General features: G+C 52.2%; 1 protein-coding gene across 1 annotated transcript in view; it reads left to right on the plus strand.

Annotated features, from left to right (window-relative positions):
• Positions 1-25,816, plus strand: part of CREB3L1 (cAMP responsive element binding protein 3 like 1) — a gene marked incomplete at both ends in the record, with an annotated part of 40,789 nt that extends 14,973 nt beyond the window's left edge. Inside the window, 11 exons of the mRNA XM_084288238.1 lie at positions 7,057-7,285; positions 11,498-11,658; positions 13,361-13,439; positions 14,379-14,539; positions 15,058-15,207; positions 16,030-16,088; positions 18,299-18,367; positions 20,703-20,802; positions 24,589-24,709; positions 25,133-25,379; positions 25,780-25,816. Coding sequence (XP_084144364.1) covers positions 7,057-7,285; positions 11,498-11,658; positions 13,361-13,439; positions 14,379-14,539; positions 15,058-15,207; positions 16,030-16,088; positions 18,299-18,367; positions 20,703-20,802; positions 24,589-24,709; positions 25,133-25,379; positions 25,780-25,816 — 1,413 coding nt within the window. The remainder of the gene's footprint in view (positions 1-7,056; positions 7,286-11,497; positions 11,659-13,360; positions 13,440-14,378; positions 14,540-15,057; positions 15,208-16,029; positions 16,089-18,298; positions 18,368-20,702; positions 20,803-24,588; positions 24,710-25,132; positions 25,380-25,779) is intronic.
• Positions 25,817-27,403: the final 1,587 nt, after the last annotated feature.

Below are 27,403 nucleotides of genomic sequence, written 5' to 3' on the forward strand. Positions count from 1 at the left end.
CAGCAGCTGAAAGACTCGTGGGGCCCCATCACTCAGTAGTTAGGGTGGGTTTGGAAGCCTGCTGCACACTCAGCAGAGGCTGCCACGTCAACACAAAGAGGTAAAGCACTGATTAAGGCAAGGGGGCAGAGCCCTGGAGGCAGTGACTTCTTTCTCTCGGCACTACCTCAGCGTGAGGAGCAGAGGAAAAGACCCCAAATGGCTTGCCCAGGGGTACCCACATCCCCATGGGGAATAAATACCCCTCATCCACCTCCATTCGAGTGCAGCCCAGCAGCTGCCACGATGGCTCAGAAATGCAGGCTGCTTTTTGTAGCAGGCAGGTATCTTTGGTTCTCAGAGCTCAAAAAAGACCTTGAAAGCCCCAAACTTTTTATCTGCCTTTAATGGACTCCTAGAAATAGCCCCCTGTATTCTGCCAAATGACAGCTAAGAGCAGCTGATCTGAATGTTTCATTCCGAGGGGGTTGCGTCCACTCCTGTACACGGTTTAAATCCTGCTCTAATTATTATTTTTTGTTGTTTTTTACCCGAGTCAAAGTAAGCCAAAAGAAATTTGGGCCTTCATAACTAGTGCACAGGCAGCGCGAGCGAGCTGGAAGGCAGAGGCATTCCTTGTGTCCTCCAGGGCGCTGCTGCTGGGAGGAGACGCTCCGGTCTCCACAGGCTGCATGAATCTCGTGCAGAGCCGGCAAACGGCTGCTCCCAGCCCGCAGCCTGTGCTGAGCCGCCTAGCAGGTGCCTCTACGGGGAAATCAATGGGTAGACCAGGCCGCCCTACAGCCGCCGGGTAGACGAGGCCGCCCTACGTGGCAACACCGGGACAACGAGGGGATGAGGGGACGAGAGGGGGGCTGCGCTGCCCCGTGAGGCTGCCTCAGCGCCCGGCCGAGCCGTGAGGGCGACGGGGCGCCGGCAGCGGGCAGGAGGCGGTGCCGGCGGCGGCCGGGTGCGCCCCGTCGAGGCGCGGCGTGTGGCGGCGGCCCGCGGGCCGCTCCGTCCTAACCCTGCACTCCTCCCGCCCGCCTCGCCGCCGCCGCCGCCCGGCTCCTGGCAGCCGCCTCCCATTGGCCGCCGCTCGGCGGCGCCGGCCAATGGGCTGCGGCCGCTGCCGGCCGTTGGAAGCGCGCGGTGGCGGCCGTTAACCGCCGGCGATGGCGGGTGCCCCCCCCACACAGTCCCCTCAACAGCGCCCGCCGTGTGCCCAGCCCCGGGCGGTGCCGCCTCGTGAGGGGGCTGCGGGTCCCTCGCTTCAGGGCCCCAAGGGAGCGCCTCGTGTTGGCGCCGCTCCCGCAATCGCCTTCCCCTGATTGTGTCTTGAGCCTCCCCGTCGTCCCTCCTAGGTCTTGTGGCGCCTAGCGCTGGAAATTGTAAATCCAGGCCCCTTGGCACAGGTGCTGGGTGGAAGGAGGTTTCCACAAGGAGCTCTGCCGGGACTCCGCGAGGCAGCGGGGACATGGCTGGGGCTGCTTCCAAGGAGTTACAGCTCCAAGCACCTTTGCTCTGAGGGACCGTGTGCCGTGCGGGGACGGCACAGCTCGGCTGTCCCCTGCCTCGCTTTCAGTGACACTACACCCACCTACCCACCCCTTTTCCTGTCATTCCGCACTATTCTGCAGAAGGCAATAAAATCTTGAGTTTGTTCCAGATAAGGTTGAGCTAAGGTGTCAGGGAGGCGTCTGCTTTATGTGCGATCCGAGGTCACGAAGCCAAAAAGCATCTTGGGTTACCTGGACATTAGTGGCAGTCTCAAAAAGACAGGGCTGCTGCTGTTTGGGATGCTGGAGGGAGGTAGTGTTGGGGTTTGCAGATGGTTCGAGCTGAAGTGCTTCAGCCCTGCCATGCAGAGATGCAATAACAGCAGGGGGCAAACTGCCCAGGCAGAACAGGGGCATGGACTGAGCAGGGAGCTGTGGTACATGAGGGGTGAGAGGAGACACAAAGAGTCACACAAGTCAGGTTACAGGGACAGCAGAGGGGTTTGAGAGAGCCAGGAGGTGGCTGGATGAGCGCTTGTGCCCCATGGGGTGCACATGCACCAACTAGACCATGAGGAGAAGTGTGCACAGCATCTGTCCATCCTGCGTGGATCCTCTTAATGCTCTCAAGACCTTCACTTTCATAAGCTCTGCAACTCACTGCATTTTAAAGCGAGCAGAAGGACTGTCTGGAGTGTATGGGCTCTTCTTTCCTGGAATGTAAAGGAAACCTCGGCTGTGAAGCTGGAGTGCAGGGGGCTTCATTCCTTAGTGAAAGCAGAGAAGGGAAATGCAGATGTCACAGCTGGGACAGAAGATTTATCTTGGCAAGCAAAGAGGAAAAATACTTTCAAAAATAAAAGAGAAAAGTCAGAAGAATCCCCTCCTCATCTGCACTGCCTGCCAGCACAAGCAGAACCTCCAACCTGCAAAGGCCCTTCGTCTCCTGGGCCTGGGCTGCCGCCCAGCTGGATTAGCCCCTTGCTGCTTTCTCCTTGGAGCGAGACCATCGTAGTGGGAGCATGGAGGCTGTGAGAACTAAACTGATCCTGAAGGGAGATTGTCTCCAAACGGCTCCGCTGGAGGTGGAGAGAGGAAAGGCACCATCAAAGGGTGGATGTGTCAAAGCGAAAGGGAGAGACAGAAGTGACCAACACGCAGAAGCGGATGCAGGGAGAGGAAACTGTCCCCTCCTTCAGCTTCTGTGGGGCCACTGGGCTACCACAGTGGCACCTCAAGGTGTCCCATGCCCAGCTGGGCACTGGAAAAAGCTCAGTGCTTCAGTCTCTGCCTGCGGCCCCCAGAGGTCCAACACCAGCTCTGGGTGGGGGCAAATAGAGAGCTTGCATTTGGATGTCTGGATGCCTTACATTAGCTCCCAAGATAACTGCTGTACAACAGGAAGGGGTGTTCGAATGAGAAGTGCACGCACGCACACGCAGTTTGCTATTTAGACAACCCTAAGCATGAGGTCAGGGTGAAAACATGTGGTGGAAATATGTTTGGAAGATTCGGTGCCTATGTCGGTCACCAGGAGTGGGAGGGAGCAGGAGCCAGCAGCTGACAGATTCGCACTCTCCCTGCAGCTGAGGTGGCCTCAGCCCCGAGCAGATTCTCCTGTGGCATCAGAGCAGCTTCGGGCTGCCGGGAGATGGGGGGGTCATCGCCTCCCCTGTACCTGCACACCCAGGTTTGTCCCCTTCGGGCACTGCCTCCCCATCCTCCCGGAACCACGCTGAGGGGGATGGGCAGCTAGAAATCAGGCTTGGATCAGGAAACCCAGCACATCCTCGCCATTGCGTTTCTGTCCCTTGGCTGCCCCCTCCCTGACCGCTCACTGGTAATACAGCTTTGGAAACACATCTCGTGCTATTTCTTGGCTTTTGAGTGTAGTTAGAAGGAGAAGGAAGGAGGGTGTGAAAGGGAGGGGGAGATAGCAGGAGGGAATAATGCAAAATGAGACTGTGCTGTGAGCTTCGTATCCCATCTGGAAGCAGTTTTCCCCCAGTACACTTCACACCCGCTCCCTCTGGCCCAGGATGGTAGGGAATCACGTTTCCCAGTTGACTGGTCCCCCTTGCTCAAGCCAGGCCCGTCTGCATGAAAGCTACTTGAGATATCTTGTAGGACAATCTCAGCAGAGTTGCAGGTTCCTTCACTGTCACGATTAGAAATACTTGGCCAGTTCCCTAAGGAGCAGGAGCTGGCTAGAAGATGCTCCTGCATCTCTGTACCATCCCCACCAATGCCTGTGCACTCTTTCTTGGACCTTCTACTTACACATGCCCCTGGTCTACTTACACATGCCCATGTCTAGTCTGAGATGTTCACTGCTGTGGTGTCACAAAAATCCCTCCACAGCAGGGAAGGGAGCAGCTGAGGCCCTCTCTGAGTTTTGCCAGATAAGTGCAGCTCTCCCGCTGAGAATGGGTGGCACAGAATCTGTGTGATCTGGGCCAGCAGGCTCGATCTAGGCTAATTCACAGTGGTTTTGATGACACTCTCCAAAATAGCTCTGGGCTGCTCTTCACTGTGCCCACCACAGCTGGGTCTGGATAAGAGGACACTTCTTCCTGTTACCATGTGGCTGCACCCATGGGTACCCTTAGTAATCAGAAATCTATCCTAGAGCCAACAAACCTGTTGGCATCAGGAGAGGACAAAGCCCACCCAGCAGACACAGCAATCTTCTTGGGGCTTGGTGGTGTAGTTTCCTGCTTGTCCTGCAGACTCTGTTGAGGATTTAGGCAGCTACAAGGCCATGTCGTTGTCCTTGGTTTACCTTTCCTTCTATTTTCCTTTGCCTCTTGCCTCCTTTTCTGAATAAAATAGCAATCTCTAGCTCTGTGTGATTGGTGGGAGATGAAAAGGAGCTGCTTTGTCTCTTGGGAGAGAGTGGGCTTTGGGGGAGCTGAGCTCCTACGTCTCTGGAAGAATGGTGCTGCCTCTTCATCCTCAATTTGACACAGGGAGATCCTCCGGACAGCCTGCTCTGGGGTGTCTAAAGGAAGAACCACAAACCTGCAAGGACTTCTGCTGGTGTTTGTGCCTGTGTGCTCAGCCCCTTGCTGTCATTACTGATCTCTCACCCCTGAGCCACTGCTGGGGCAAATTTTTGGTTTCAGAGTAAACCCAGAGGCACATCTCCTCCTCTCACCTCTGGGTAGGTTTGTCCTACAATGACAAGACTGTTGACTGACCAAGAAATCCTTGTTCTGAGTGTGGGTGGCAAGCTGCTAAAAGACAGTGAGTGGAACTAATGCATAAATTCATCTTCTCCCCGCCTGTCTTCACTCCCACCTCTGCCTTTGTTAAGGCAAAGTTGTGAAAGAAATGTGAAGCATATGGCAGAGTCACAGGCGGTTCTCCCTGCAGCTGCCCATCCAGCCCCGCTTCTCGTAGAGGGTTACGTGGTCACTCTAGCTTTGATGGCTGTGACAGTACGTATACGATTTGGAGGCAGTGTCGGATCTCTTGTGTCAGATCTCAGTTCTGGTCTCGTGATGCACTGGCAGCCAGAAGTCTGAATCCCTTCACTTTTCCTTGGTTACATTCTCACCCTTACCGTAAGGGTATCGTGTTCATATCCTGTGTTTGCTTGTGTTGTTTGGAGAGAGCAAGACAAAGAACAGCTGTTACATGAGCAGGCACTCTCTGGGGTTAATGCTCAGGACTCCAAACTCTCTTACCCCTCTGTGCTGTCGGATAGGCCAAAACGCGGTTTGCCAGGGCTTTTTAGATAAATATCTAACCCAATTCCATCTGCTGACTCAGCTCCCTCTGAAGAATGGTTATGCTCAGCACAGATGGGAGGCGTCTGCTGTCACTCGATTCAAGCGCAGCAATGCTTCTAGGCAACTTGGAGATGGCCGGGTAGCTTTTACCGCGCTGCCTCGACAGCCCTGCTTCCGCACGGGAACAAGTGGAGGAAACTTCAGCCCCGGCATCCCAGGAAGGGCCTCAGCGCTGGGATTTAGCACGAGTGCTCCTTCGCTGCTGTACCTGCACAAGCAGTGTCTGCCCTCCCAGGGATGGCAGTGTCAAGGCTATCTGTTGCTCCATGCAGCAGAGTGGGCATCTGGTTTTTAACTGAGTGGCTGAGGGACGGTGTTAGGGTGTGAAGGGCGCTGCCGTGATGGAAGCTGCAGCAGCTCACTGCCTGCCTCTCCCCCTCGGTGGGAAGCGCTCCCCAGCCTCACCCTGCACTCTGACAGCCTGCGTAATGTTGACAGAGTGATATTGTGCTCAGGTAAAGCAAATATACCTTCCTGGAGGAACAGGAACCTGCAGGCTCCAGCATCCGGGGTCCTCTGGCCAACACCTCCCTCCGTCCCAGAGGTGGGGAAAGAAAGGCTGCGTGCACCCCCTGCTCCTGCAGGAGCTGGGCTCCTTCCCCAGCTCGGCTCTCCCACTGGAATGCCCTGGCACTCATGCCTCTGCTCCGGGACCTGCGTGCTCTCTCCCACTCTCTTTCACCCATACCCTATTGCTCGTGGTATTTCAGTATGCTGCTCTCAATGCCTTTCTGCCCACCCAGATGCTTTTGCAGGCGGGGGGGGGGGGGGCCCAGTCTGACTCGGCTGAGCTCTCTCCAGTTCATTTAAGTTGCACAGTTCCGTCTGTGTAATATAGTCCCTTGAATGTATCTGTCTTTTCTTTCCTCTCCGTGAGCCAGAAGCCTCAATCTGCCAACGAATGGGATCATTTTTCAGCTGGTGTTTGGCAATCGTAATTTTTCTCCCTGCCCAACCAGTGCTTTGTTGTAGCAAATGGAAAAGTTAGCGATCGGACTTCTGAATAGGAGGATGTGCCTCAAAGGAAGCAGGTTCCCTGTGGCATCAGGAGCCCAGCTCCACAGCCACCCCGGCCAGATTTACTGGCTGTTACTGGAATGATTAGTGGCATGATTGTTTGTTGTTAACAGCCCATCTGTAGTGTTTAAACTTCATCGGGGAGCAGAATTTCACAGGCATTATCTGGCTGAAGGACAGCTTCATATGGTCCACAGAGGGGCTGTGAAATCCCAGAGGAAATTAAATACAACAGGGGGCCTTCCTGTTATGTTGATCCAACTGATCTTTTTTTTTTTCTCTGATAGAAATCAGCAGCTGGTTTGATGTTCTCTGGGGCATCAGAGTGCCTCTTGCTGCTGGCAGAGAACATGAGAAAGTGTCTGTCACCACAGACAGGTGCTGAAGACCATGATTTTCTGCCACACTTGCATTTTGTCATCACAGGGATTTCTTGCCTTGTGCTCTGTTCGGCTAGATGTCGTAGTGAGATGGTGCTGGGAAGCTGAAGACAGTTACACACTGAGGAGGGAGGGGATGTGAGAATATAGAAGAGTTTCGTGAGTGTTTGTGGCATAGATAAACAGGCAGAGATGCTGAACAGCACCTAGGCCCTTTCTATCTAAATTTGTAGTGTTTTGAACAATCTGATGCAAGGGAGGGATAGCAACTGCTTTTTCCCATCCAGAAAGGGCTGTCACTGAGGTTTGGCTCTCAGCGCAGAGGAAGGCTCTAAGATCCCTCCTGGACTTGACACTAACAATCCCTCTCCCTTGGTCTTTCCTCAGCACTTCTCCGAGAACCTGGATCACTTCTCCGACAACATGGAGGATTTCTCCAACGACCTCTTCAGCAGTTTCTTCGATGACCCGGTGCTGGCTGAAAAGAACCCGCTGCTGGACATGGACCTGGACCCACCCACTCCAGGCATCCAGGCAGAGCACAGCTACTCCCTCAGTGGAGACTCGGCTCCCCAGAGCCCCCTCATGCCTGTCAAGACTGAAGATAATGCTAACGGTGAGCGTGAGACGTGCGCACTGCACAGCTTCAGGCACATCTGTTAGCAGAGGCTCTGGCTGCCTTCCATGTATAAGGACAAACTGGCTATTCCTTGGGCTTGCGCATGGCTAATCCAGGGAAGAATTTGATCTGCCATTGTCAAACACAGCCCACATTTTTTTCCTTCAGTTTGTGCTCTGACGGCCACATTGCTCCTCTGCCGGGCTAACATACTTATGAGGATAATACTTGGCTGTGGTTCTGCGTGCTGCCAGCTTCTGGCAAGCAACAGGCAATGTCTTTTTAGGATCCTGCAAGCCTGGGTGTGGATGCCCCAGATCCAGGTCTGTTTTGGCATCCGTCAGCAGGGTTTTGGCTTGGATAGAGGAAGCATGCGTCTCTGGCTGCAACCAGTGCTGGTACATGTGGAAAGCTAAGTGGCTTCTTTACCAGCAGATCTTTTAGCAGGAGACAGAGAGGAACAGTCATTTCAAAACCTATTTTTAAAACAATTCATTTCAGGATAATTTATGATGGCTGGATATTTTTAGAGCCGTCCTTGCAGAGAGTCCTGTAATTTGCGGGATTGTGTGGGTGTCCCAACAGCTGATGGACAACCAGGCTGCCTGAAAAAGCAGTGGCACAGGCTCAGTATACACAGAAGAAAGCCATTACTTTGAATGAGAGTGAGACCTGGGACAGAGGCTTCCCTATTATGACCAGGAAGGATCCCAGCTCTGTGGTACAAAGGCAGGAGGAGTGGAACTGGCCTCCCCTGCCCCTTTGGTGCCTGCAGAGAGCACAGCCATTCCTACCACGTTCCATAGGGGCCACTCGGAGAGGTGCTGGGAGAGAGGCTCGTGGCAGGCCGAGCAAGCTCTTGCCTTGGTATCGAAAAGCTTTCCATTTGCACGGTGCTTTTTTCCTAGCTTTAACCCCAGCGCGGTCTTGGAGAGCACTCAGCCCAGACAGGCAACCAGGCAACTAACAAAAAACAAACCGGTGTGAGCGCACAGACGGGTCATTATTATGCCCCTGCAAACAAACACAAGGAGGATGAGGCTTGGGAACGAGAGAAGCAAAAAGCTCATGAGCTGTAGAGAGCAGCGAAATGCTCCATGAAGCCTGGCTGCATGAAGCTACCTCAGGGACTTCTCCCTAGGACACTTGTCACCACATCCACTCCTCTGTGTCCGGGCATGCGCCTGCTTCAGCTGCAGTCTCTCCGAGGCAAGACCACGAGTCTCCTGAACGGAGTGTGACATTGCCCTTTGGGCAGAGGCCAGCACAGCGTGAAGCACATAACCCAGGAGAGCTGCAGGTGTGCCTGCCACTTGCTCTGCGAGGGTGCAGACGAGCCCTGTACAGGGAGAGAGGCCTGGTGTCAGTGTGCCAAGTACAGGGGTACCTCTGCACCCCGTCCCGCAGTGGGATAATTCAGCCCATCTTTCCAGGGCTCTCTTGGCTTGTAATGGGATGTGAGTCATATTGTAGCGTAGCCCTGAGTCAGGTCCAGTATTTGTAACACTGTGCAGTCCTTTTGGCACAGCTCCATCCAGTCTCAGTCCTTTTAGACACTCAGCTCAAATTAATTACCCAGGAGTGGCTTTTCTTTAACATTAACCAAGCACTGCTTGGTCTGCAGAGCTCCTCAGGAATGCCCGGGCTCTGTCTGGGCTTGGAGCTGGCTGAGGATTGCCGTTTATCAGCTTTCTCCCAGCTTTGCTGCAGACCTCCAGCACTTCCAAATCCTGCCCCTTCCCACATGGTTCCCACTAACACGGGTCAGCCAGGGCAAGCTGCTGGGTGCGTTGTGACCCTGTTTATCAGGGGAGTCTGCTTTCCAGATGGTTTGCACACACAGACTGCCTGCTCCAGTTCTCAGTACCAGCCCTCAGTACTGCGGGGTGCAATTCAATGCCAGGAGCAGGGAGAGCCGGGGTCGTGTAAAACAGTGGGTGCTGAACCAGCCCCTCCTGTCTGGGTCCTGCTTCCTCACTGCTCTTTGCCTTACCACCTCTCCAGCCCAGGGCAGCTATGGATATTTCACAGCCATGCTTTTTCCCATTACGTACAGAGTACCAACAGCAGAAGATGACCTTCCTGGCGTCCCTCAGCCAGCAATGTACGGGGATTCTGCAGTGGTTACACACTGGCCATACCTCCGAAATGTTCTCTCAGACAACAGAACTCAGATGTGTCCACACAGAAGGCCTCGTTCTCAGTCCCTCATTGACCCTCTCATGGCTTACATGTTTGAGCCTGCAACCCAATCATTCCCCAGATAAATCTCTGAGGGTGGGAAAGAGAGCAGGGTCAGAATATAGACAGGAAACGGGAGGACAGCACATACTTATTTGGGTGTCTGCTTGTTGAGCTGTCTGGGCTGACAGCACGGGGGGCTGCTCTCTTGCTGAGTCAAATGTGAACGGGGAAAACCCTTGGTGGTCTGCTCTAGTAACTTGCTTCAGCAGCAGCCCTCCCAGATGGAGGATGCCTCTGAGAAAAAGTTGTACAAAGTTTTGCAACAGAAAGGGAGGATGAGGAGAGCAAAGCTTAATCCCTCATCTCTGTAACAGGCTGTGGTCAGATAGAGAAAGTCCAAGGTTTTTTTGTCTGAAAATACTTGTGTAACACCTTGCCTCCTTCGCTAAGAAAGGGCTTGCTTGCATAGCAGAGGTGACTGGGACTTCGTTACCAGCTGTGGTTTTGGTGTACATAGTCGGGCAAAGAAAATGCAACTCAGTCTGTGTCTGCTCAGCTGTCACAGCCACGCAGCGCGCCCCTGCCTGATGCGCTCCCCAGCGCTGCTGGCCCTGCTGCACGGTGGAAGCTCCAGGAGAAGATCCAGCAGCACTGGGAGCAGCACGCTGAGCCACTACACACACAGAGCAGCCACAGCAGCTGGTGTCTCAGCTCCAAGGTTTCCAGCTGCATGGGGTGCAGTAAGGAACGATCCTCTGCTAGGAAGATAAGGACCTTTCTGCCCCTTTCCTCTTGCCAGGATGTCTTCTAGACTGGGCCCTGCACTGCAGAGCTGCTGTGGGCAGCAGACAGCTAGGCAGCTCCCCCAGGTCTGAGAGTGCTGTACGCATTCAGGGAAGTGCAGGGGGCCGGCGAGTGAGCCTGAATGTTGCCTCATGCTGAGCCAACTGGGGCACTATCTGGTGACATACTTAGCAAAAGTCTGTCCTGTGTCAAGACAAATGAGTTTCTGGTTGTCAGATAAAAAGAGGAAGGGAAGAGATGAGGATTAGAGAGGAGGATGCAGGCTCCAGGCCAGCTAGAAGTAGCTTTTTGGCAGGCTGAAGTGTTTGAAGAGCAATAAGGGGACCAAAACTTCAGAGCAGAGCCCAGGCAGCTCTCCTGCTTAGCAGCTTTTTTTTTTTTTTTCCACATCTGAGCTGCGCCGCTGCCTGAATCCTAGCTCCTGGGATCCCTGCTTCCAGAGAGAGCCCAGCTCATGCCACAGATATGCATGGGACAGGGGCAGGCAGGGACTGAGGAGAGCAGCCCCACACAGCTCCTTTCGGTGCTCTTCAGGCACTTGCTGCTGCTCATGCTCCTGCCAGGGCTGCATGCAGCCTCTGAGCAGCACGGGGTGGTGGACATGAGGCAGGGGAGCAGCACCACAAGCAAGGTGCCACACCAGCCTTCTTTCATCCTCTCCTTCATGCAGCAAAGCTCTGGTACTCAGCACAGCATCAGCAGGAGGTCAGAGCAGCACGTATGGACCCCATCAGCCTTTCGCTGCCTTCACACCTGCCCTCTTTGCAGCTCGCAAAGCACAGAGGTGCTGCTATTCTTGGTAACACTCCTGGCAGCCCTGTGATGCTGCCCATGCTGCCTGAGGAGCCCAGCATCCTTCTCACACCGAGCTCTAAATACAAATGGACTCCAGAGGATAGATCGAGACATCAGCAGGGAAGAAACCCAGCAGCTGTCCTCCAGCACGGGCTGCACAGGGAGAGCAGAGAAGAGCAGAGACACAATCCCTGTAGCTCTGTCCTGTCTGCACCCCACAGGCTGGGGGCTTGTTCCTTTTTGTTCCCTCTGTTGTGGGCTTGCACATGCTTGTGTGGTGACAGTGCTAAACTTGGAAAGGCAGCCTCCCTGGGGGAGGGGGGGGAGCTGTCTGCATGGCTTTTTTTTTTTTTAATATATATTATTTTTATTTTTTTCTTGTCCTGTTCTTGCTGGAGTTTGACTCTCACGTTGTGCATGTTTCAGAGCTGGAGAATGGAGTGTGGTCTCTGGGGCCCAAGCTCTGCTCCATCATGGTGAAACAGGAACAGAACCTGCCTCTAGACCTGCCTGAGCCCCAGCTAGCTGCCAGCTCCATACCGGTGCTGAACCTCAACCCTCTGCAGAGACTGCCGGTCCCCGAGGAGGTGAGCCCATCTACGATCCATCGGGAACCCGGGCTCTCACACAGCTGCACCCCTGCTGATGTGGACCCAGCCATGCGGCTGCAGGGTCCTGCTAGGTGATTTAGCTTTTGGGCAGACAGAGGAGGGTGATGCAGAGCCCAGACACTGCGTTATTTATCATTCCTCTCTTGAAATAGCAGTCAGAGCAGCACCAAACCTTAGGGTAGCTAGAACTGTCTTCTCGATTCCTTCAGCGAAGCTACAAGACAGTTTATCCTTCCAGAGAAAGTGATGGAAGGAGGGTTTTCTCTGGCACAGAAGGCTTTACAATCTGGGTTAAATACAAGCGTGTTTCCTTGGCACAAAACCCAAAGGCTTTTAAGCTCGCACATGCTGGAGGCCTGTCCCCTCCAATCTGCCAATATTTCTGTAACCACTCTTTTGCTTATTTTCATTGACTTTGGATTACATTTTTTCTCAGAGAGCAGTGTCAGTTAACGTGATGCCAATGACCCCACTACTTCTGAGTACAGAACCCTGCCCTGCCACTGTCTTTTTCACGGTCTTGGGCTTATCATATGGCCTCTCACTTCTATCAGCTGCTCACTGGAAATGGAAGCCCCACTCCAGGTCCTGCTCGCATTTTCCTATGAGGAAGTGGGAACTATTATTTCAGAAACAAGGGGCCAAGCCAGTTGGTCATATCTAAGTCCTTAATAAGTCTGTTTGTCTGAAGGAGAGTCACGCATGCCACTGCTGTGTGGGAGGAAGCTGGGGGCTCAGTTTGGCTGTCCTTGAGTCCAGCCGTGTTGGACAGGAAGGTCTGACCAGTCTCACACGAACCTCAGCTATCTTCTAGCAGCTCAGCAGATAACAGGAGAGCATCTCTGGGGTTCACTTCCTTTTTTTCACTCATGCTGAGCATCTTCCCATTTAAACAACCTTCCAAAACAAATGCGTACTTCCAGCCAAAGCTGTGCACAAACTTCCTCCACTATTTACACAGCTTGAACTTGCTGTGCCCTCGAAGCTCTGCTGTGTGTGCTCGGCAGCCATACCATGGCGCTCTCTCAGCTGTGTTTACAGTCTGGAGGAGTTTGCAATGTGTCTGTTCAGTGTAAAAACTCCCCCAGCCTGTGGTGGCCTGGGGGCCGGTGAGCCAGGGAGCTGAGGGGCAGCACAGCCCAGATGGAAAGAAAAGTACTCTTTATTTAACTCTCAATCCCCTCCAATTGGAAACAGATGCCCAGTGGTCCTGGTGAAGATCATGTGAGCAGGATGGGGGTTTTGTTCTGTTTCTTTTTCTGTACAACCTCTATACTCCCATTTCTAATGAAGGCAGATCAAAGAGGGGCTTCCCATGGTAATGCCGAGGTTGGTTTAAATTGCGCTGTCTGGGTCTAGCAAGGGAAGGATTGCCAAGGATAAAAGTAGTCTCCCTCTCGGAGGTACGCAGTGCATGGGTTGGCAGCACATCCATCTGCCACTGCCTGTTCCTCCACAAACACGTGTTTGCAGTCTTTCTGCCCAGCGACACAGACTTCAGGGGGTTATGTTTGGACTCCTGGCTGCTGTTGTGTGCAGCGAGAGGCTGCTTCGGGGCAGAGCTCTGCTATGGGGCAGAACGCAGAGCGGGGAGCAATGGCTGGGAGCAGAACTGGTGGGAGCCTCTGGGCAGGGGAAGCGACAGCACCCAAGAACTCTTTCTGCTTCTCTTCCACAGACTCCCATAGAAATGACTCCGGCACCTGTGATCAAAGCTGAACCCAAAGAGGTGAACCAGTTTCTAAATGTACCTGCAGGTAAGAAGATAGAATTTGCTAGTTGGCATAAACTCCTCTAAATTACGCAGGTATAGGCCATCACTATACAACACCTGAGAGCAGAGCCACATGTACAGGGTACTACTGAGCTACAGACCAATAGATGAGTGGGCACGGCATGGTTCCAACTCAGATCTGTGTCTGGACCAACAGTCACACACAGAATTGTTCAGACAGGGAGTCCCAGGCAAAACAGGCTACCTCAGAGCTGGAAATATGCAAGAGTGCCTTTAAAATCCTCAGAGGGACTGCAGCATTATCCAAAAACAACCATCTGAAAGTCAGGATATTCAGGATCCAGTTTAATTTGAAAGAAACCCAAGCATCTGAAAGCCCGCTGATGTACAAATGAAAGCACTATAGGAACTCCCACTCTGCCTCAGAGAGACATTCCTTAGGCATATTCCCACCTCCATGAAGGCCCCCAGGGCTCTCTAGTACAAAGTGGGGACAGTTTTCAAGTGCTTGGCAACCAGCTGAGTGACCAGAGCCCCTTTGGATCAAGTGTGCTGGCAAGTGTGTGAGCCCTGTGGTGCTTTTGGAAGAGCTCTTCTCCTACAGAGCTTCCTGCACATGTGAACAGGCTGTGGAGCAAAACATCACGGGCTTTGTACTCCATTTTGGTTGACACCAGGGCACGTTATTGCTTTGTAAATACCTTCAGTGCCTTGGCAAAGCCCCTGCCAGTTCTCTGACTCCCGTAGTTCCTAGTTTAGCACATTTGAGGTCAGCCTCACCTCTGTCTTGGGCGACACTCAGTCCAACCTTATTCTTAGAGCCACCCCACCTTGAAAAACTCATCACCCTCTCCTTTCAGTCCTATTTTATGGCAGTGCCTCTTCCTCTTGCTACTCAGGGCACTGTGACTGTCCCAGCAGCTGACCTGACAGCCATTGACTCGCTATCCTTAATTCACAGTAGATGACCTGGTGCAGATGCCTCCAACTCCGCCCAGCAGCCACGGCAGTGACAGCGACGGATCCCAGAGCCCCCGGTCCCTGCCTCCCTCCAGCCCAGCCCGGCCCGCTGCTCGCTCTTCTACTGCCATCTCCTCCTCACCTCTCCTCACAGCACCACACGTAAGGAGGCAGCAGGATGTCGCTGAGACACAGGACTCCTTGGTGCTCAGAGGGGTGCTGGAGGCTTTCTGAGGCTCACGTGGGGGATCCTGTCCTTGTTAAGGTCTCATAGCCGAAACACCCTGCCAGAGCAATGTGATGGCCTGGCACAGGGGTGTGGGGACAGGGTGGTGTTCACAGGAGTGAGGAGAGGCCCAGTGAGTCCTGCAAAATGCCGACCAGCAGCTACCTTGTTTTAGCAAGTGCTCTTTCACCCCATACTTTGGGAAGTGGCCTCTGCCCTGAGGGATTTTTTGAGGAAGTTAATGGAAGAGTAAGGAATAACTGAGCAGGTGCCCTTCCAGGTAAAGAGGAAAGCAGCTGCTGAGTTGTGTCTCCAGGATCAGGGTGAAGCAGGAAGGAGCACTGCACTGCGCCTACTTGTACTGCACTCCTAGCTGCCCTACAAGACTTTAAGGAGGACCACTGGGTGGGATAGGGCTCCTTGCTGATGCTGATAGCTGCTCTCTGTGTTTCAGAAGTTACAAGGGACCTCTGGCCCTCTGCTCCTGACTGAAGAGGAGAAACGCACCTTGATTGCCGAGGGCTACCCAATTCCTACTAAGCTGCCCCTCACCAAAGCAGAAGAGAAAGCACTGAAGAGGGTCAGGAGGAAAATCAAGAACAAGGTGATGGCAAAAAAACATAACTGTGAGGTTTTCTTGATTCCAGAGCAGCTTCATCTGACCAGTGCTATAGTTATCCCTGCCTCCTCAGCTGCAGTGCAGCTCAGAAGAGGTGGGATCCCACCTTTGGTACACTGGCACAAGCCTCCCGATCCACAGAAACGGTACCATGGCTCAAAGAACAGTTTGGGTGGGAAGGGACCTTAAAGATCATCTAGTTCATCTCTGTACACATGCTGTAGCTGGAGAGTGTGGCTTCTGGCCCATCTCCTGCAAGTACATGGCCTGGGATGGGGCCCACGAGCTAAGACATCACAGATCTGTCCTGGTCAGGCCTCTCTGTGGAGACAGGGAAACAAAAGCCACTTCACAGCGTAGGACATGAGCGGTTAACAGAGCTCATTAGCCAGGCAGAAGCTATCAGACTGTGATTGGAAAGCATCTTGTGGGAGAAATAATGAGACCCTGAATTAGTCACCCAGTGACTCAGAAGTGGTCTGGGGCAGAATCTGCCCAGATGGCCACAGCACGTACCCGTGTGAGTCAGAGGAGTTAAATGCAACCCAAAAGATGCTCTCAGCAGCAAGGGGATCAGGCGTACTGCAACAAATGTTTGTGGTCTACAGGCCAAAGAAGGCTGCATGCCTGCAGCATCCTTCCCTCCCAGAGACCAGTCAGAACAGCAGACTGGAAGATGCCTTCCCCATTTACCTGAGGGTGTTGTATATGCAGGGAGCAGACAAGACAAGGGGGGCACAAAGAAATGTCTGGAGGCTCCAGATACCCTAGATACTGACTCCTCTCTGATGGCTGCCCCTCTCACAGATCTCTGCTCAGGAGAGTCGCAGGAAGAAGAAGGAATATGTGGAGTGTCTAGAGAAAAAGTAAGTTTCTTCTTTTCAGTCTTAACTTTGATAGAGGATCCCTGTTCCCTCAAAGCCCCTCTTTCTAGTGCTTTTGGCTCTGACAGCCCCCTTGCTCCCACCCATTTGTAGTTATTCTTCCCCACAGCTCCTCAGTTCAAAGGTGGCTGAGTCAGGGTCAGGGCTCCCCCCTCTCACTCCCAGTATGGTACGAGGATGGGTGCAGAAGCTCCGCTCAGCAGTGACATCGTGACTTAGGTTGGCTCTTAGAACCTCTTCTTACCTAGATGGTGAACTTTAAAATGCCAGAAGAGCAGCAGGAATTTCTGCTGTCTCCATATGAGACTCGGTATCTGCCCCTAGCTGGGGGTTACTTGTTTGACAGTGGGAAGCAATCAGCAGGCACTGGACTTGCACTGGACTGTAAAAAAAAAAAAAAAAAGGTTATTTTCAACTCAGAAAACTACTGACTTGCTCAAAAAGCACAATTCCTTGCAAGGCTGGCTGCACAGAAGTTTAGTTTGGGATCCTGCCCCTACTCCCCTCCCTCCTAGAAATCCTCTTCCAGGATGAAGAATGCTCTAGAAACCTCGTGTTTCCAACTGCTTAGTTTGGCTGGTCCCCAACAGAACATGGGCCATTTTGGCTGCCAGCAAGGTGGGGTTTGGGGTAAGAGTCATGTTCCCCACTAGATGTTGCTCCTTATTTGCCTGTCCCATAAGGAGTAAGCCCGTGGAGAGCAGTGACTACAGCTTTTCCCCTTCTCCCCATGAGGTGGAGACACAAGCATCTGTCAGCAAGAAAAACATTACAGTGTTGTTATTACCCTTTTCCCTTCCCTTTCCCCTCTCCCTGCGTGAGCTTTGTTTTGCTCCTTGCAACCCTCAGGTCCTGCAGGTATGGCAAGGATAAGCCTAAGGTGACATCACATGACAGTGACACATGTCACCGAGGGTTGAAAATAACTCCTCAGGGCCTGATCCTGTGATCCTCTCCATACTGGCAGCCCCAGTGGACATTCCCAGGCAAAGAGGAATGCAGGCATCCAGCTGTAAACTCACACTTCTGTTTAAATACCATCTCGTTCCCTGTTATTAACACCACCTGAGATCAGCAAAATGGAAAAAAATCCCCCAAACCTAACCTTAATTAACTCTTCCCCTGATGCTATTTGTTTATCTTGCCTAAGTGCACAGAAATGCTGAACAAAAACAGATGACTCAAGGCACCTTCAGTTTCTCACGCCCCTCCACCAGCAGCACCTCGGTGCGTGTCCAGGCATCGGAGGACATCACCTCTAGCTGGTGTCTCACACTGTCACCCCAATCCTTCACGCTGGGGCTGGGGAGGCCTCGCTGAGTGGCAGGTCCGGGGTTTTCTGTGGTGGGGCCTCATCCCCAACGTGGCTGCAGTGCCTGGGCGCTCTCAGTGCTCTGTAATGCTAGCGTGTTGCAGTGACAGATGGCTTTCAAACAATGCCAGGTTTAAATGCAAACCAAAAGGAGCATTCAGTGAATTTTTTATTATTTTTTTTTTGAATGCAACAAGTCGGTCAGCTTGGCTTTCTGCAACGTCTGTCCTTGGGCCTTTCAGCATTCGGTTGGACACCTTTGCTGTAAGCCCAGTTTTTACGCGGAACACCTGGCTTGGAGGTGGTGCTGGAAACCCCCAGCACGACCAGGCTGTGTCCCTGGGCCTGGAGATCACTTGTCCTGAGCACAGCACAACCACTTTCCTCCCAGGAGCAGTGGGAGGCAGCCTGCAGGTTCTCTGCTGCCCTCAAGTGCCTGCAGTCAGAGCTGGCCCAGCATTTGCTCAGAGCTGCCCGCTTGCCCTGTGCAGGGCGCCCAGCCAGGACAGGTCCTCGCTCTGTGTGGGAGAGGTGTGAATTTGTACCCCCAGGTTCCTTTGCCGTGCCTCCAGCCCCAAGGGGGGGCTGGAGGGGCTGGAAACACCTTCGTGTCCCCATGTCCTGGGTGCAGGGGGTGCTGTCAGCTCTCCCAGCCCTCAGCAAAGCCTGGGCTGTCGCACCTCGCTGTCCACCCGCACCCACATCCCTCTTCCCCGGGGTCTGGTGGCAGCCAGGCAAGCCAGAACATCTGGCTCCAGGACCACATCTGCAGGCGATGGATGAGGCCACTGGGCCTCCCCGCTGCCAGAAAGGCAAGGACAACGTTTGCTTCATCTGACCAGCCCGTGTAGCTAACCGGCCATGGGTTTTATTCCCACAGGGTTGAAACATACACGACAGAAAACAATGAACTCTGGAAAAAAGTGGAGACCTTAGAAAACGCAAACAGGTAAGAGGGGCTACACCTGCCCTCCCTGCGGGGCGTGCGATGGAAGGGAGGCCAGGGGAGCGCTGGGGCAGGAGGGAGAGGAGGGAAAGGCAGCACCCCAGCTCCTGGCGGGGCGGGCGCCGCGCGGCGAGGCGCTGGTTTTCGGCCCGTGGCAGCAGCTGGGTTTGGTTAGCGAGCTGGAATGTTTGTGTTGGGACGGCCAGGCTGCGCTGCAGCGAGGGGAGGGAGGCAGGGAGAGAGATTTCTCCCATCTCTTCCTCCTTCTCCCTGCAGCCCTTCTGGCTCACGCTGCCCTCCCCGTAGCCCTCCAGGCCTCTGGCTGTCTCCAGGGCGGCAGCTCCAAGGGAGGCCCCGTGCAGCAGCCTCTCAAGCCCGCTGTTTCTGCTCTTCTGGGCATCAGGTGGCTGTTTCAGGTTTCTCTTGAGAGACAGCTGAGCAGAGCTGGTGGGCACAGGCAAAGCCCCTTGCTCTAGTACAGGCATGGATTCCAGCTCCCTCCACATCCAGGGCAACTCCCTGTGCATGTGGTACCAGTGGGAACTGTGCAGTCCAGTCCTGCAGCCCTTGCCATGCCTCATCCTCTGGCAAAGCAAGGCTGAAGGCTCTCCCTGCAAGCCTGGAGATTTTCCTTCCCATCTGCTGCTGCCGCCTGCCTGAAAGGAGCAAGCTGCTCCCACAGCCCTGGAGCAGGCTCCTGGCTTCCTCACCCAAGGCTCTGGTGAGCATTTGTGCCCCAAGACGCAGAGCCAGCCAACAGATCATGAGGAGAACTTGCTTCCTCGGAAGCAGATAAGGAAGATTCGTGCTGCTGCGGTGGGGATGCACAGCAGGAGCTGGAGGAGAGCCCAGCCCTGCTTCCTCTTACTGGGCACAGTAGGTGTGAGCAAGGACAGGGGCTGCTGCAGGGCTGGCGAGAGGGAAGCTCATTTCTATAGCCTCGTTTACTGCCTCTGCAGCTTGCAAAGATCTGAACCACTCCTCAAGGCTCTGCCAAATTCCTTTTCTCCCATCCGTGACACAAGGGCTGTGTCCCCAGCTTCCAGGCCAGCCACTGCTGCTGGGGCTGAGGGCTGCCGTGGGCCCAGCCAAAGTGCCCTGCCTGCCAGACACTGCTGCCTGGCCACTCTTGCCCATGGGGTGCAGCCTGCTGCCTGGCCTCCCTGGGACCACAGGCAGCCCTGCTGCTGAAAAAGCATGAGCCCCACCCTGCAAAATCAGGAGATTGACCTAAAAGCCAGGGGATTGATTTATTTACTTACTTATTAATCGAAATACGCACTGTTCTTTCTAATTGGGTTTGGTTTTCTAGCACAGCCAGGGGGACACTCTGTGCTTCTCTCCACATGTACAAGGAGCAGAAGAGGATTTGGAAAGAGATAAAGCTGGGATTCTCCTGCAACCTCCTGGCTCTATGACCTTTTTATTTTATAAAAGCTCAAGCTTATTTGTGTAAAACAGCCAGTGATCCCAGGGGGGAATGTTCAGTAGTCCGTATTTCAGGAATCTGGCGCTCTCGGGAACTGCACGCTCTGTGGTTAGTCTCCCTTGTCCCAAATTTCTTCACCAACCCAGTGAAGGATTTGGTGGCTCTTTGTACCACACCTACCACTGTTCTGTGTTTGTGTGTGCCGATGCCTGTGTTCAGTTAAACGGGGCAGAGAGACCTCAGCACGTGTTCCCACCAGAGCAGCCAGAGAGTGAATTAATCGCTGAACTCAACATTTGGCTTTGCCCACATCCCTCTGCAGAGTTTGCCAAGACTGAAGAAGCTGGAGGGGATCAGAATTGTTTTTTGTTTCTCTCTCCACCATATGGTTTGGGGCATGGGTCGAGCTGCAGAGCACGCGTCTCTGAGGGATGTGGAAGCAGGCAGGCCCATGCTCAAGGTCTGACTTGACCCTAACATGCAGCCTCCATCCCAGAGGGTGATTTTTATGGTAGCCTAGCTCTACAAGGCTTTGGGAGATGACTGGCTGCACTTGAATGTGATATTCATAACTGTGGGTAGCTGCAGTGAAGGTTGTGGTGGATCTGCTGGTGAGAAGACTGAGGGAAGGTGCTGCAGCGAGTTACCTCAACATAATGGCACATCAGGGCATTTCTCCCACAAGTTCTTGCATACCTCATATCTCAAACTCACCCTTTTTTTGTTTGTTTTGTGCTTCCTTAGCCTGTTTTGCGGGAGAAGTTGGGCAAAATATAGCAACAGGCAAAGATTTGTTTTTACAAGAAAGGAAAATCAGGGTAAAGTACAAAGGGAGTAGTGGAAGTCTTGCATCACTCACTGGCTGTTACTTCTTTATCAAATTCTGATTCGGTTTGTTTCCTATTCCAGGACTCTGCTCCAGCAGTTACAGAAGCTGCAGGCTCTGGTAGCTGGGAAAGTCTCCAGACCTTACAAAATGGCTTCCACACAGACCGGGACCTGCCTAATGGTATGAGCATCATTTCCATCGTTCATTACTGGCCATGCTTCCACAGACAGCTTTGTCAATTGCCTGTCCCTGCTCTCTTCCCCTCTGTCCATCTCTGTTGCCAGTTACTCCTACTCTCTACTTTTGTGTTAAGAGTCACTGGAACTAGGCCCGTGTTGTACACACATCGGTAGTGTCAGTTGTTTATGCAACAGCATGAGAATAATTCCTGTGTTTTCACTATCTTGTTCTTTGGACAAAACAGCACTTTGTTTACTTTTCATTAGCTATTGGACGTTCAGCAAAAGAAGTCTTCAATGAGCTTCCATCATAAGGGGTAGATTTTTCTTCTGCTGAGTTAGTAATGCTTAATGTTTAACTCAGCAGGGTGGACGAACTGTTTGAGTATTCCTCCCAGTGGGCATTACCTTGTGTTTATCAGCAAGAAATGGCATCTGCTCTTGCTATGCCTGTACATCAGGCATTGTTAAATCCAGCTGGAATTCTCCTCATTTGCCCTTTGACTAACCAAAATGATTCGAGTTCATCTGTTGGTTTTGGTAATTCCTGTTTGCCTCTCATTTCTCATAGTGGGGGATCATAGTTAAGCAATCTTGGCTTCACTGTAGAGCTTTGGGGCATGCCACTGTGTGGCCATAAGTAGAGTCAACTGCTTATTCTTCATCTTTTTTTCGTCAAGGGGGAATTTTCTGATCCATGATAAAAATACAGCCTCCAACCCTGTGATGTCTTTGCAGGATTGTCATAGTAGGTGCTTGTGACAAATATGTCAAAGTTACCTATTTATCTAGTTACTGCTTCTGTACTGCTAACAGTCATGAAATACAGACAGATGGTGAAGTGCTTGCCCCACTTTCTCATCACACTCAGTGTCCTGAGGGGTTGTTTTGTTTTTTTTTCTCTTGGTTCAATCAGTTTCTCTGGTTCCAGAGCCCCTGCTTTGTAGTTCCCAACACTTTCTCCTTTCAAAATCTGCTCAGACTTTTGCTACTCTTTGCTGCCCCCATGTCAGATCAGATTTTAAAGACAGGCTGTCTTTTCTGTTGGCTGCTCTGTTGCTTCATTCCCGAGTTCTTTCCACATTTTTGGGTGTGACCCCACTGGGCCCAGTGACTCATTGCTCCTTAATGCAGCAGCTCATCAGAGCACCCCTGGCTCTGGCAGTTCTTCATCACCACTACCTGGAATGAGCGCGTCCAGGAGAGGTGCCTCCCAGATGTCCCCTGTGCTATATAAGCTGATAAAATACCTAATTTAGCTTCCTAGCAATGTCTTATCTCTCCTTGCTGCTCTCTTCATTCCACGGCATCCCAGCCCACACACCAACTCACTCAGGCTTCTGAGCTTTGAAGCATTTCAAGAATTTGTAATTTGCTTTTCTATCTTTGGCCAGTTCCTCTCATAGGCCTCCTAGTTCCCATTTTCCATTTAGTCTCCAAACAGAGAACTCCTTATCATGACAGATATGTAAAATAATCATGCCTTGCAGCATGGGAGTGGAGCAGAAGACCCTTTTCTTCTAGTGCTGTGTCATTCCTGATGGATATTTTTCTAGCCAGTTCTTGAAGGCCTTCAGTGGTAAGCAGTCCTCAGCCTCCCCAGGCAAATGTTTCCAGGGCTTTGTTATCTTTCCCAGATAAAGCTTTCTTGATATCTCATCTGAATCTTCCTTGTAATAGCTTAAGCCTATTACAACTTCTTCTGCCCACTGTAAGCAAGATCAGTTTACCCTCCCTTTGTGCAGCTGCATTTTACATGTTTGAAAACTGTTGTTCTCAGGTAACACCCTTCAGCCTGCTCTGCTAAATCACCAGTTTCTTCGGTCTTCCCTTGTAGGCTGTTATCCTCAGAGCTCTCTTCCAGCTGGTCAAGATGGTTCAAATTCATTCTGAATTTGAATCCTGACCAAAAGCCAGTCTACTTGTGGTCTCTCCCATCTGTAGATTTGATTCAGTCCATCATCCAAGTCAAGCTTTAAAATGTTGTATCTTGCCAGGGCCACAACAGATCACTTTGCTACTCCATCTGCTACATCCTCCCAGTTTGAGAATGAACCATCTGATACCTACATTCTGAAAACATCTTTTTTTGATGAATTTTGCATCTATCTTTCTAACTGGTTTTGCAGTGTTTTCCTCTAGCCTAGTTTCCCCCACTTTTTAAGAGGTCAAAATGGTGAGTTGTTCAAAATCGGGGAGATGAATGGTACTCAGACTCAAACTAAGAGCTACTGTTACGAAATGTATTAGAATTTGAACCAGAACTGAATCAGAAAGCCAGAGTTAAACTGAAACAAAACAGAGTAAAACAATGTTGTTTTGCAAAGCCCCAGATGAAAGCCTTGTTAAAGCAAGATGTTAAGTATACTGCTCTTTCCCTGCCCATAAAGCCTGTTTTGTTTTCAAACAGAAAGAGAGGTTTCAGAGGGCTAGCTCCATTTCTGAATGCTGTGTTCTCGGTTCTTGGCTGTGATAACTCCAAGCAACATCTATTCACAGTTTATTTTTTCCTTTCCTTTTTTGTTTGTTTGTTTGTTTTTGTTTTTGTTTTTGTGGAATAAGGAGTCTAAATAGCTTGTGCGCCCAATATGATGTGCTCAGCAGCCATGCTGTCCACAGATAATTTATTTACTTCAAAACTACTCATGGAGAGTCTCGAAAGCTAAACTCACTATTTACATAGTATGGTATCCCTGTGCTATCATTGGATCTTATGCATCTCCCGGAATACACAGGTAGTCAGTAGTAGCTTGATGTACCAGCTTCTGTGTGTTGCTTAGGCATGGCTATTTCAAAATAGTTGCCTATTCTGAAAAGCAGTCAAGAAATTGCTGGCTGTCCTCACAGATGTCCTCACAGGTGACACTTAACAAATTTGAACACAGGTAGTAGAAATCATCAACAGATGCATTTCCTCTTCAGACTTTCTCAGGCTGAACACTAGGCTGGAGGCAGCAATTAATATACCACCCACAACATGTGGGTATCCAGGTAATAAAGATTTGGCTCTTTGTCATTTCCCATGTGTCCTCTCTTGCTTTGTACAATTTAGCTCCCTAAACATTGCGGAGTCCCCTGCAATCAGCACTGGCATCTCACTCTGAAGCTTTACCATTATGGCTGAATTTACAGACAGGTGCAGGCCTACCAGAGGGAGATTTCCAGAGGGCTTTCATCTTTTCTCCTTTTATCCTTGTCCAGTAGCTCTGACTGGTCTGCCCAACAGCCGGAAGGCACAGACACATCCTAGAATCTGTGCAGGCTAAGCATAAATTTAACCCCTTCCTTGGACTCTCCATCCTGTCAGATGGCCTGCTGCAGTTCTGCTGCCACTTCTGTCCTAGCGTAGACGGTAGTTTCACTTTGCTGTGTGCTGTGGGTATCTTATAAATTTCTTGTTCTCAAAATGTTTTCTTGCAGCCCACCACAGCTCCTGCTGTGCCAATGGTCAGGCCCCCTCTGGTAAAGGCAAACTTCATCTCTTCTGTTGAGCCTTCTTCCTTCCCAAATTGTTCCCTAGCTGTGAGCATCTCTCATCAACCAGCCAGGCGAGTTCTCACCATTCAATTACAAATACTTCAGAAAAAGCAACACGAGGGAGCTTCTGACTTCCCTTTCTTAGATTTCCATCAGAGATCAGCAGAGCAAGCCCTTTCCCTCTCTGGGGGACCGCAGTGACCATGTTGTAAGCCTGACCACATGTTGTCTCTCAGCCTCGTGTCGGTGCGCTGGCAGGGGTGCTTGCTGGGCTAGCAGCACTGACTGCATGCTGACATCTCCTCAATAGGTGCTGGCTCTCTGCTTCGTTCTGATCCTGGGATCCGTGATGCCCTGCCTCCCGGAGTTCTCTTCAGCATCACAGACAGTGAAAGCAACACCAGCGCCAGACATTTACACAACTAGTAAGAGTGAGTCTAATGTGGTACCTCCCTTTAATCCCATCAAACCGTTTTTGACACTTCTCCTGACACACCTGGTCCAGCAGTGGCATCCTCCCTTCAGTGCCTGCCCCACATCTCTTGCACGAAGGGATTCCTGGCCTGTCAGCAGTATGAGCCCTGACAACAGCACCTTGCCTGGGCCTGTTTTCATTCTCTGCTAGCCATTGTCCTAAAACATGACAAATAATAAAGGCTATGGAGAAATGAAGGAAAAGCCCCAGGGCAGACTGATTGCCCTCTGGAGAGGCGGTGTGTCCAAGGGTATCTTGCCCCCAGGGTATCCTGCAGAGCAGGCCTCCTGCGTGAGCATGTGCTGAACCACCACCGCAACCCACACCCTTTGCAAAACACCTCGTCCCCATTATTAACCAGTTCTCTCCTTGTTTGCAGTTCAGTCACGGAGCCTCCTGTTCTATGATGAAGGTGCTGGCTCCTTAGAAGAGAGCTATAGCTCCTTCCTAACCATGGACCATCCTGAGGGGTGGGAGGCTGAAAAAGGGCAGTCTGACGAGCCAAGGCCTCATCTGGCCAGGACACATGAGACAGCCAAATACCTGAGCAAAACCCGTCTGGAGAGTCCTGACCAGAACCAAACTGACCCAACTCTCACTCACCTCAAAGAGCAATTCCACGAGAGGTAAGCAGGTGGGGGCCCCGCTCCCAGCCCCAAACCACAGCATGGCATCTGGGAGGGACCAGCAGGCACGTCCCCTTCTCTGCAAGCTCAGGGTAGCCAAGCTCCCTGGGACAGGGAGCTAAGGAGCAACAGCCGGAGGAGGCCAATGCTGGAAGAGAGCATAAGGCCAAGAGTGTTTTTTAGAGCAAAATTTGGGGCTCCGTAAAGCGGTGTCCCGCTGGCCTAAAGCTGAGGATGGGTGACTCAGGTGGTCCCAGGTTTGCTGGACATCCCGTGTCCCAGGGAAGAGCTCCGTCCCGGTCAGAGCAGAACAGCTGGGCAGAGAGGTGAATTTGCTTAGGAAGCTGCAATGAACCTTGACTAATGCCTTGTCTTTTTCTTTTTTTTTTTTTTCCCTCAGGGAGACAAGTTCCAGTGAGACAACTGAATACTTGTAGCAGCTGCTGGACCTCAAGGCCTCATCTGTCTGACTGCAGGATTCCCTCCTCACCGAGCAACTGAGGGGACTTGGCAGGAGAGGACACTGCATTCAGACACTCCTACACCGGCCTTGGGTTCAGCTCCTCCCCTTCCCCATGGCCCCCTTTGGTACTGATCTATCTCTCTGAGGGGAGTCTCAGGACTGCCAGAACCAGCAATAAATGCCTGGCAAAGTCCTGAGACGCCCTCTCCTCCTGGCCTTATCTTCTGCTTGAATGAGCACTACCCTATGGGTGTGGGCTCACCTTGGAGTGGAGGGAGGTCAGGGGGAGGCACCCAAACTATTCAGCTCACTCCCCAAAGCCTCCGAGGGGGCTGTCCCCAGGCACGTACCCCTTGGCTACACCAGATGCACCTGAAGGAGAGAGAGAGAGAGAGTGCTGGATTTTCTGCCCTGCCTGAGGGACTTAGGAGTGGGTGACGCTGGGGCTAGAGAGATGACTCTGGAGAGTTTGAGCTCATTCCTTCCCCTCCATCTGTTAGTATACTTCTGCCTCTGTTGAGAGAAAAACTAGTTCTTCCTTGCTCTACTTTTCTCTTGATGGATGTGCCTACATAACTTCCACGCCAACTATCTGCAAAGATCTGCACACAAACGGAGTGGGGGAGACAGATCCCAGACTGAGATAAGCCACCATGAAAATTTACTGGCAGCTTCTGGGCAGCCAGAGCTCTGAAACAGAGAACAATTTTCACCCACAGCCCACTTCTCCCTGCCCTCAGCACCCTTGCTTTGGCAGGGGTGGCATTTCCCTTTTTGTTCCCAGCTTGGGCCCCGCAGTGCAGCGCTAACCAGGTCAGTGGCTTTCCCACTTCCCGTTCTGCACACCCCCTTGCTTTGAGAGCAGGTGCCAGAAATTCAGTCCCGTAACCTGCTCCTTATCACAGCTCTCCATCCCCACTTCTGCTTCATGCCAAATGGGGTCTTCCTAGGAACCATCGACACGAGCTCTGGAGGGCTGTCAGCGAGCCATCATTCCCCTCACATCCTCTGTGTGCCCAGCAGTGTTGTGAAAGCCACTGAGGACGTGCTGGCATCTCTGGTGACGGGTACTTCTGTCAGCAAAGAGGTGGCATGTTGGAATTGGCCAGGGTAACCAAAGACTGTTTTAGACCTCCTCCTTCTCAGTGCTGGCACCAAAGGTACCAACCTCTCGCCATATCACCCTTCGGGCCAGACTCGCCAAGTTTGGTGCTGAAATGACCTCATCTCAAGGCTGTTCTGTTCTCTTTAGCACCCAGACATCCACTTCTGACCCTTCTTCCTCCCTTTCTCTGCTGAAAGGCTCAAGTGTCTCCCCACTCCGTTCGCTCAGCTGCTCTTTGCTGGAAGGACAATGTGGGACTTGAGGGCCTGAGATTTGGGACACAGCAGATTGCCCCGTGTTTGTACGCAGGAGTCCCTGTGTGCTCCACCAGGTCTCACAGCAGACACCCCCTTGGCTGGTTTCTCTTCAAGACTCGCTCTGCATTGCCCCAGCCTCCCCACCAGCCTCTCCCCCGGAGAGGAAGGATGGGACGGCTCTTACTCAAGGACTGGAAGA

The sequence above is a fragment of the Netta rufina genome, assembly GCF_964035555.1.
Source record: "Netta rufina genome assembly, chromosome: 5".
In the NCBI taxonomy this organism is placed as follows: domain Eukaryota; kingdom Metazoa; phylum Chordata; class Aves; order Anseriformes; family Anatidae; genus Netta; species Netta rufina.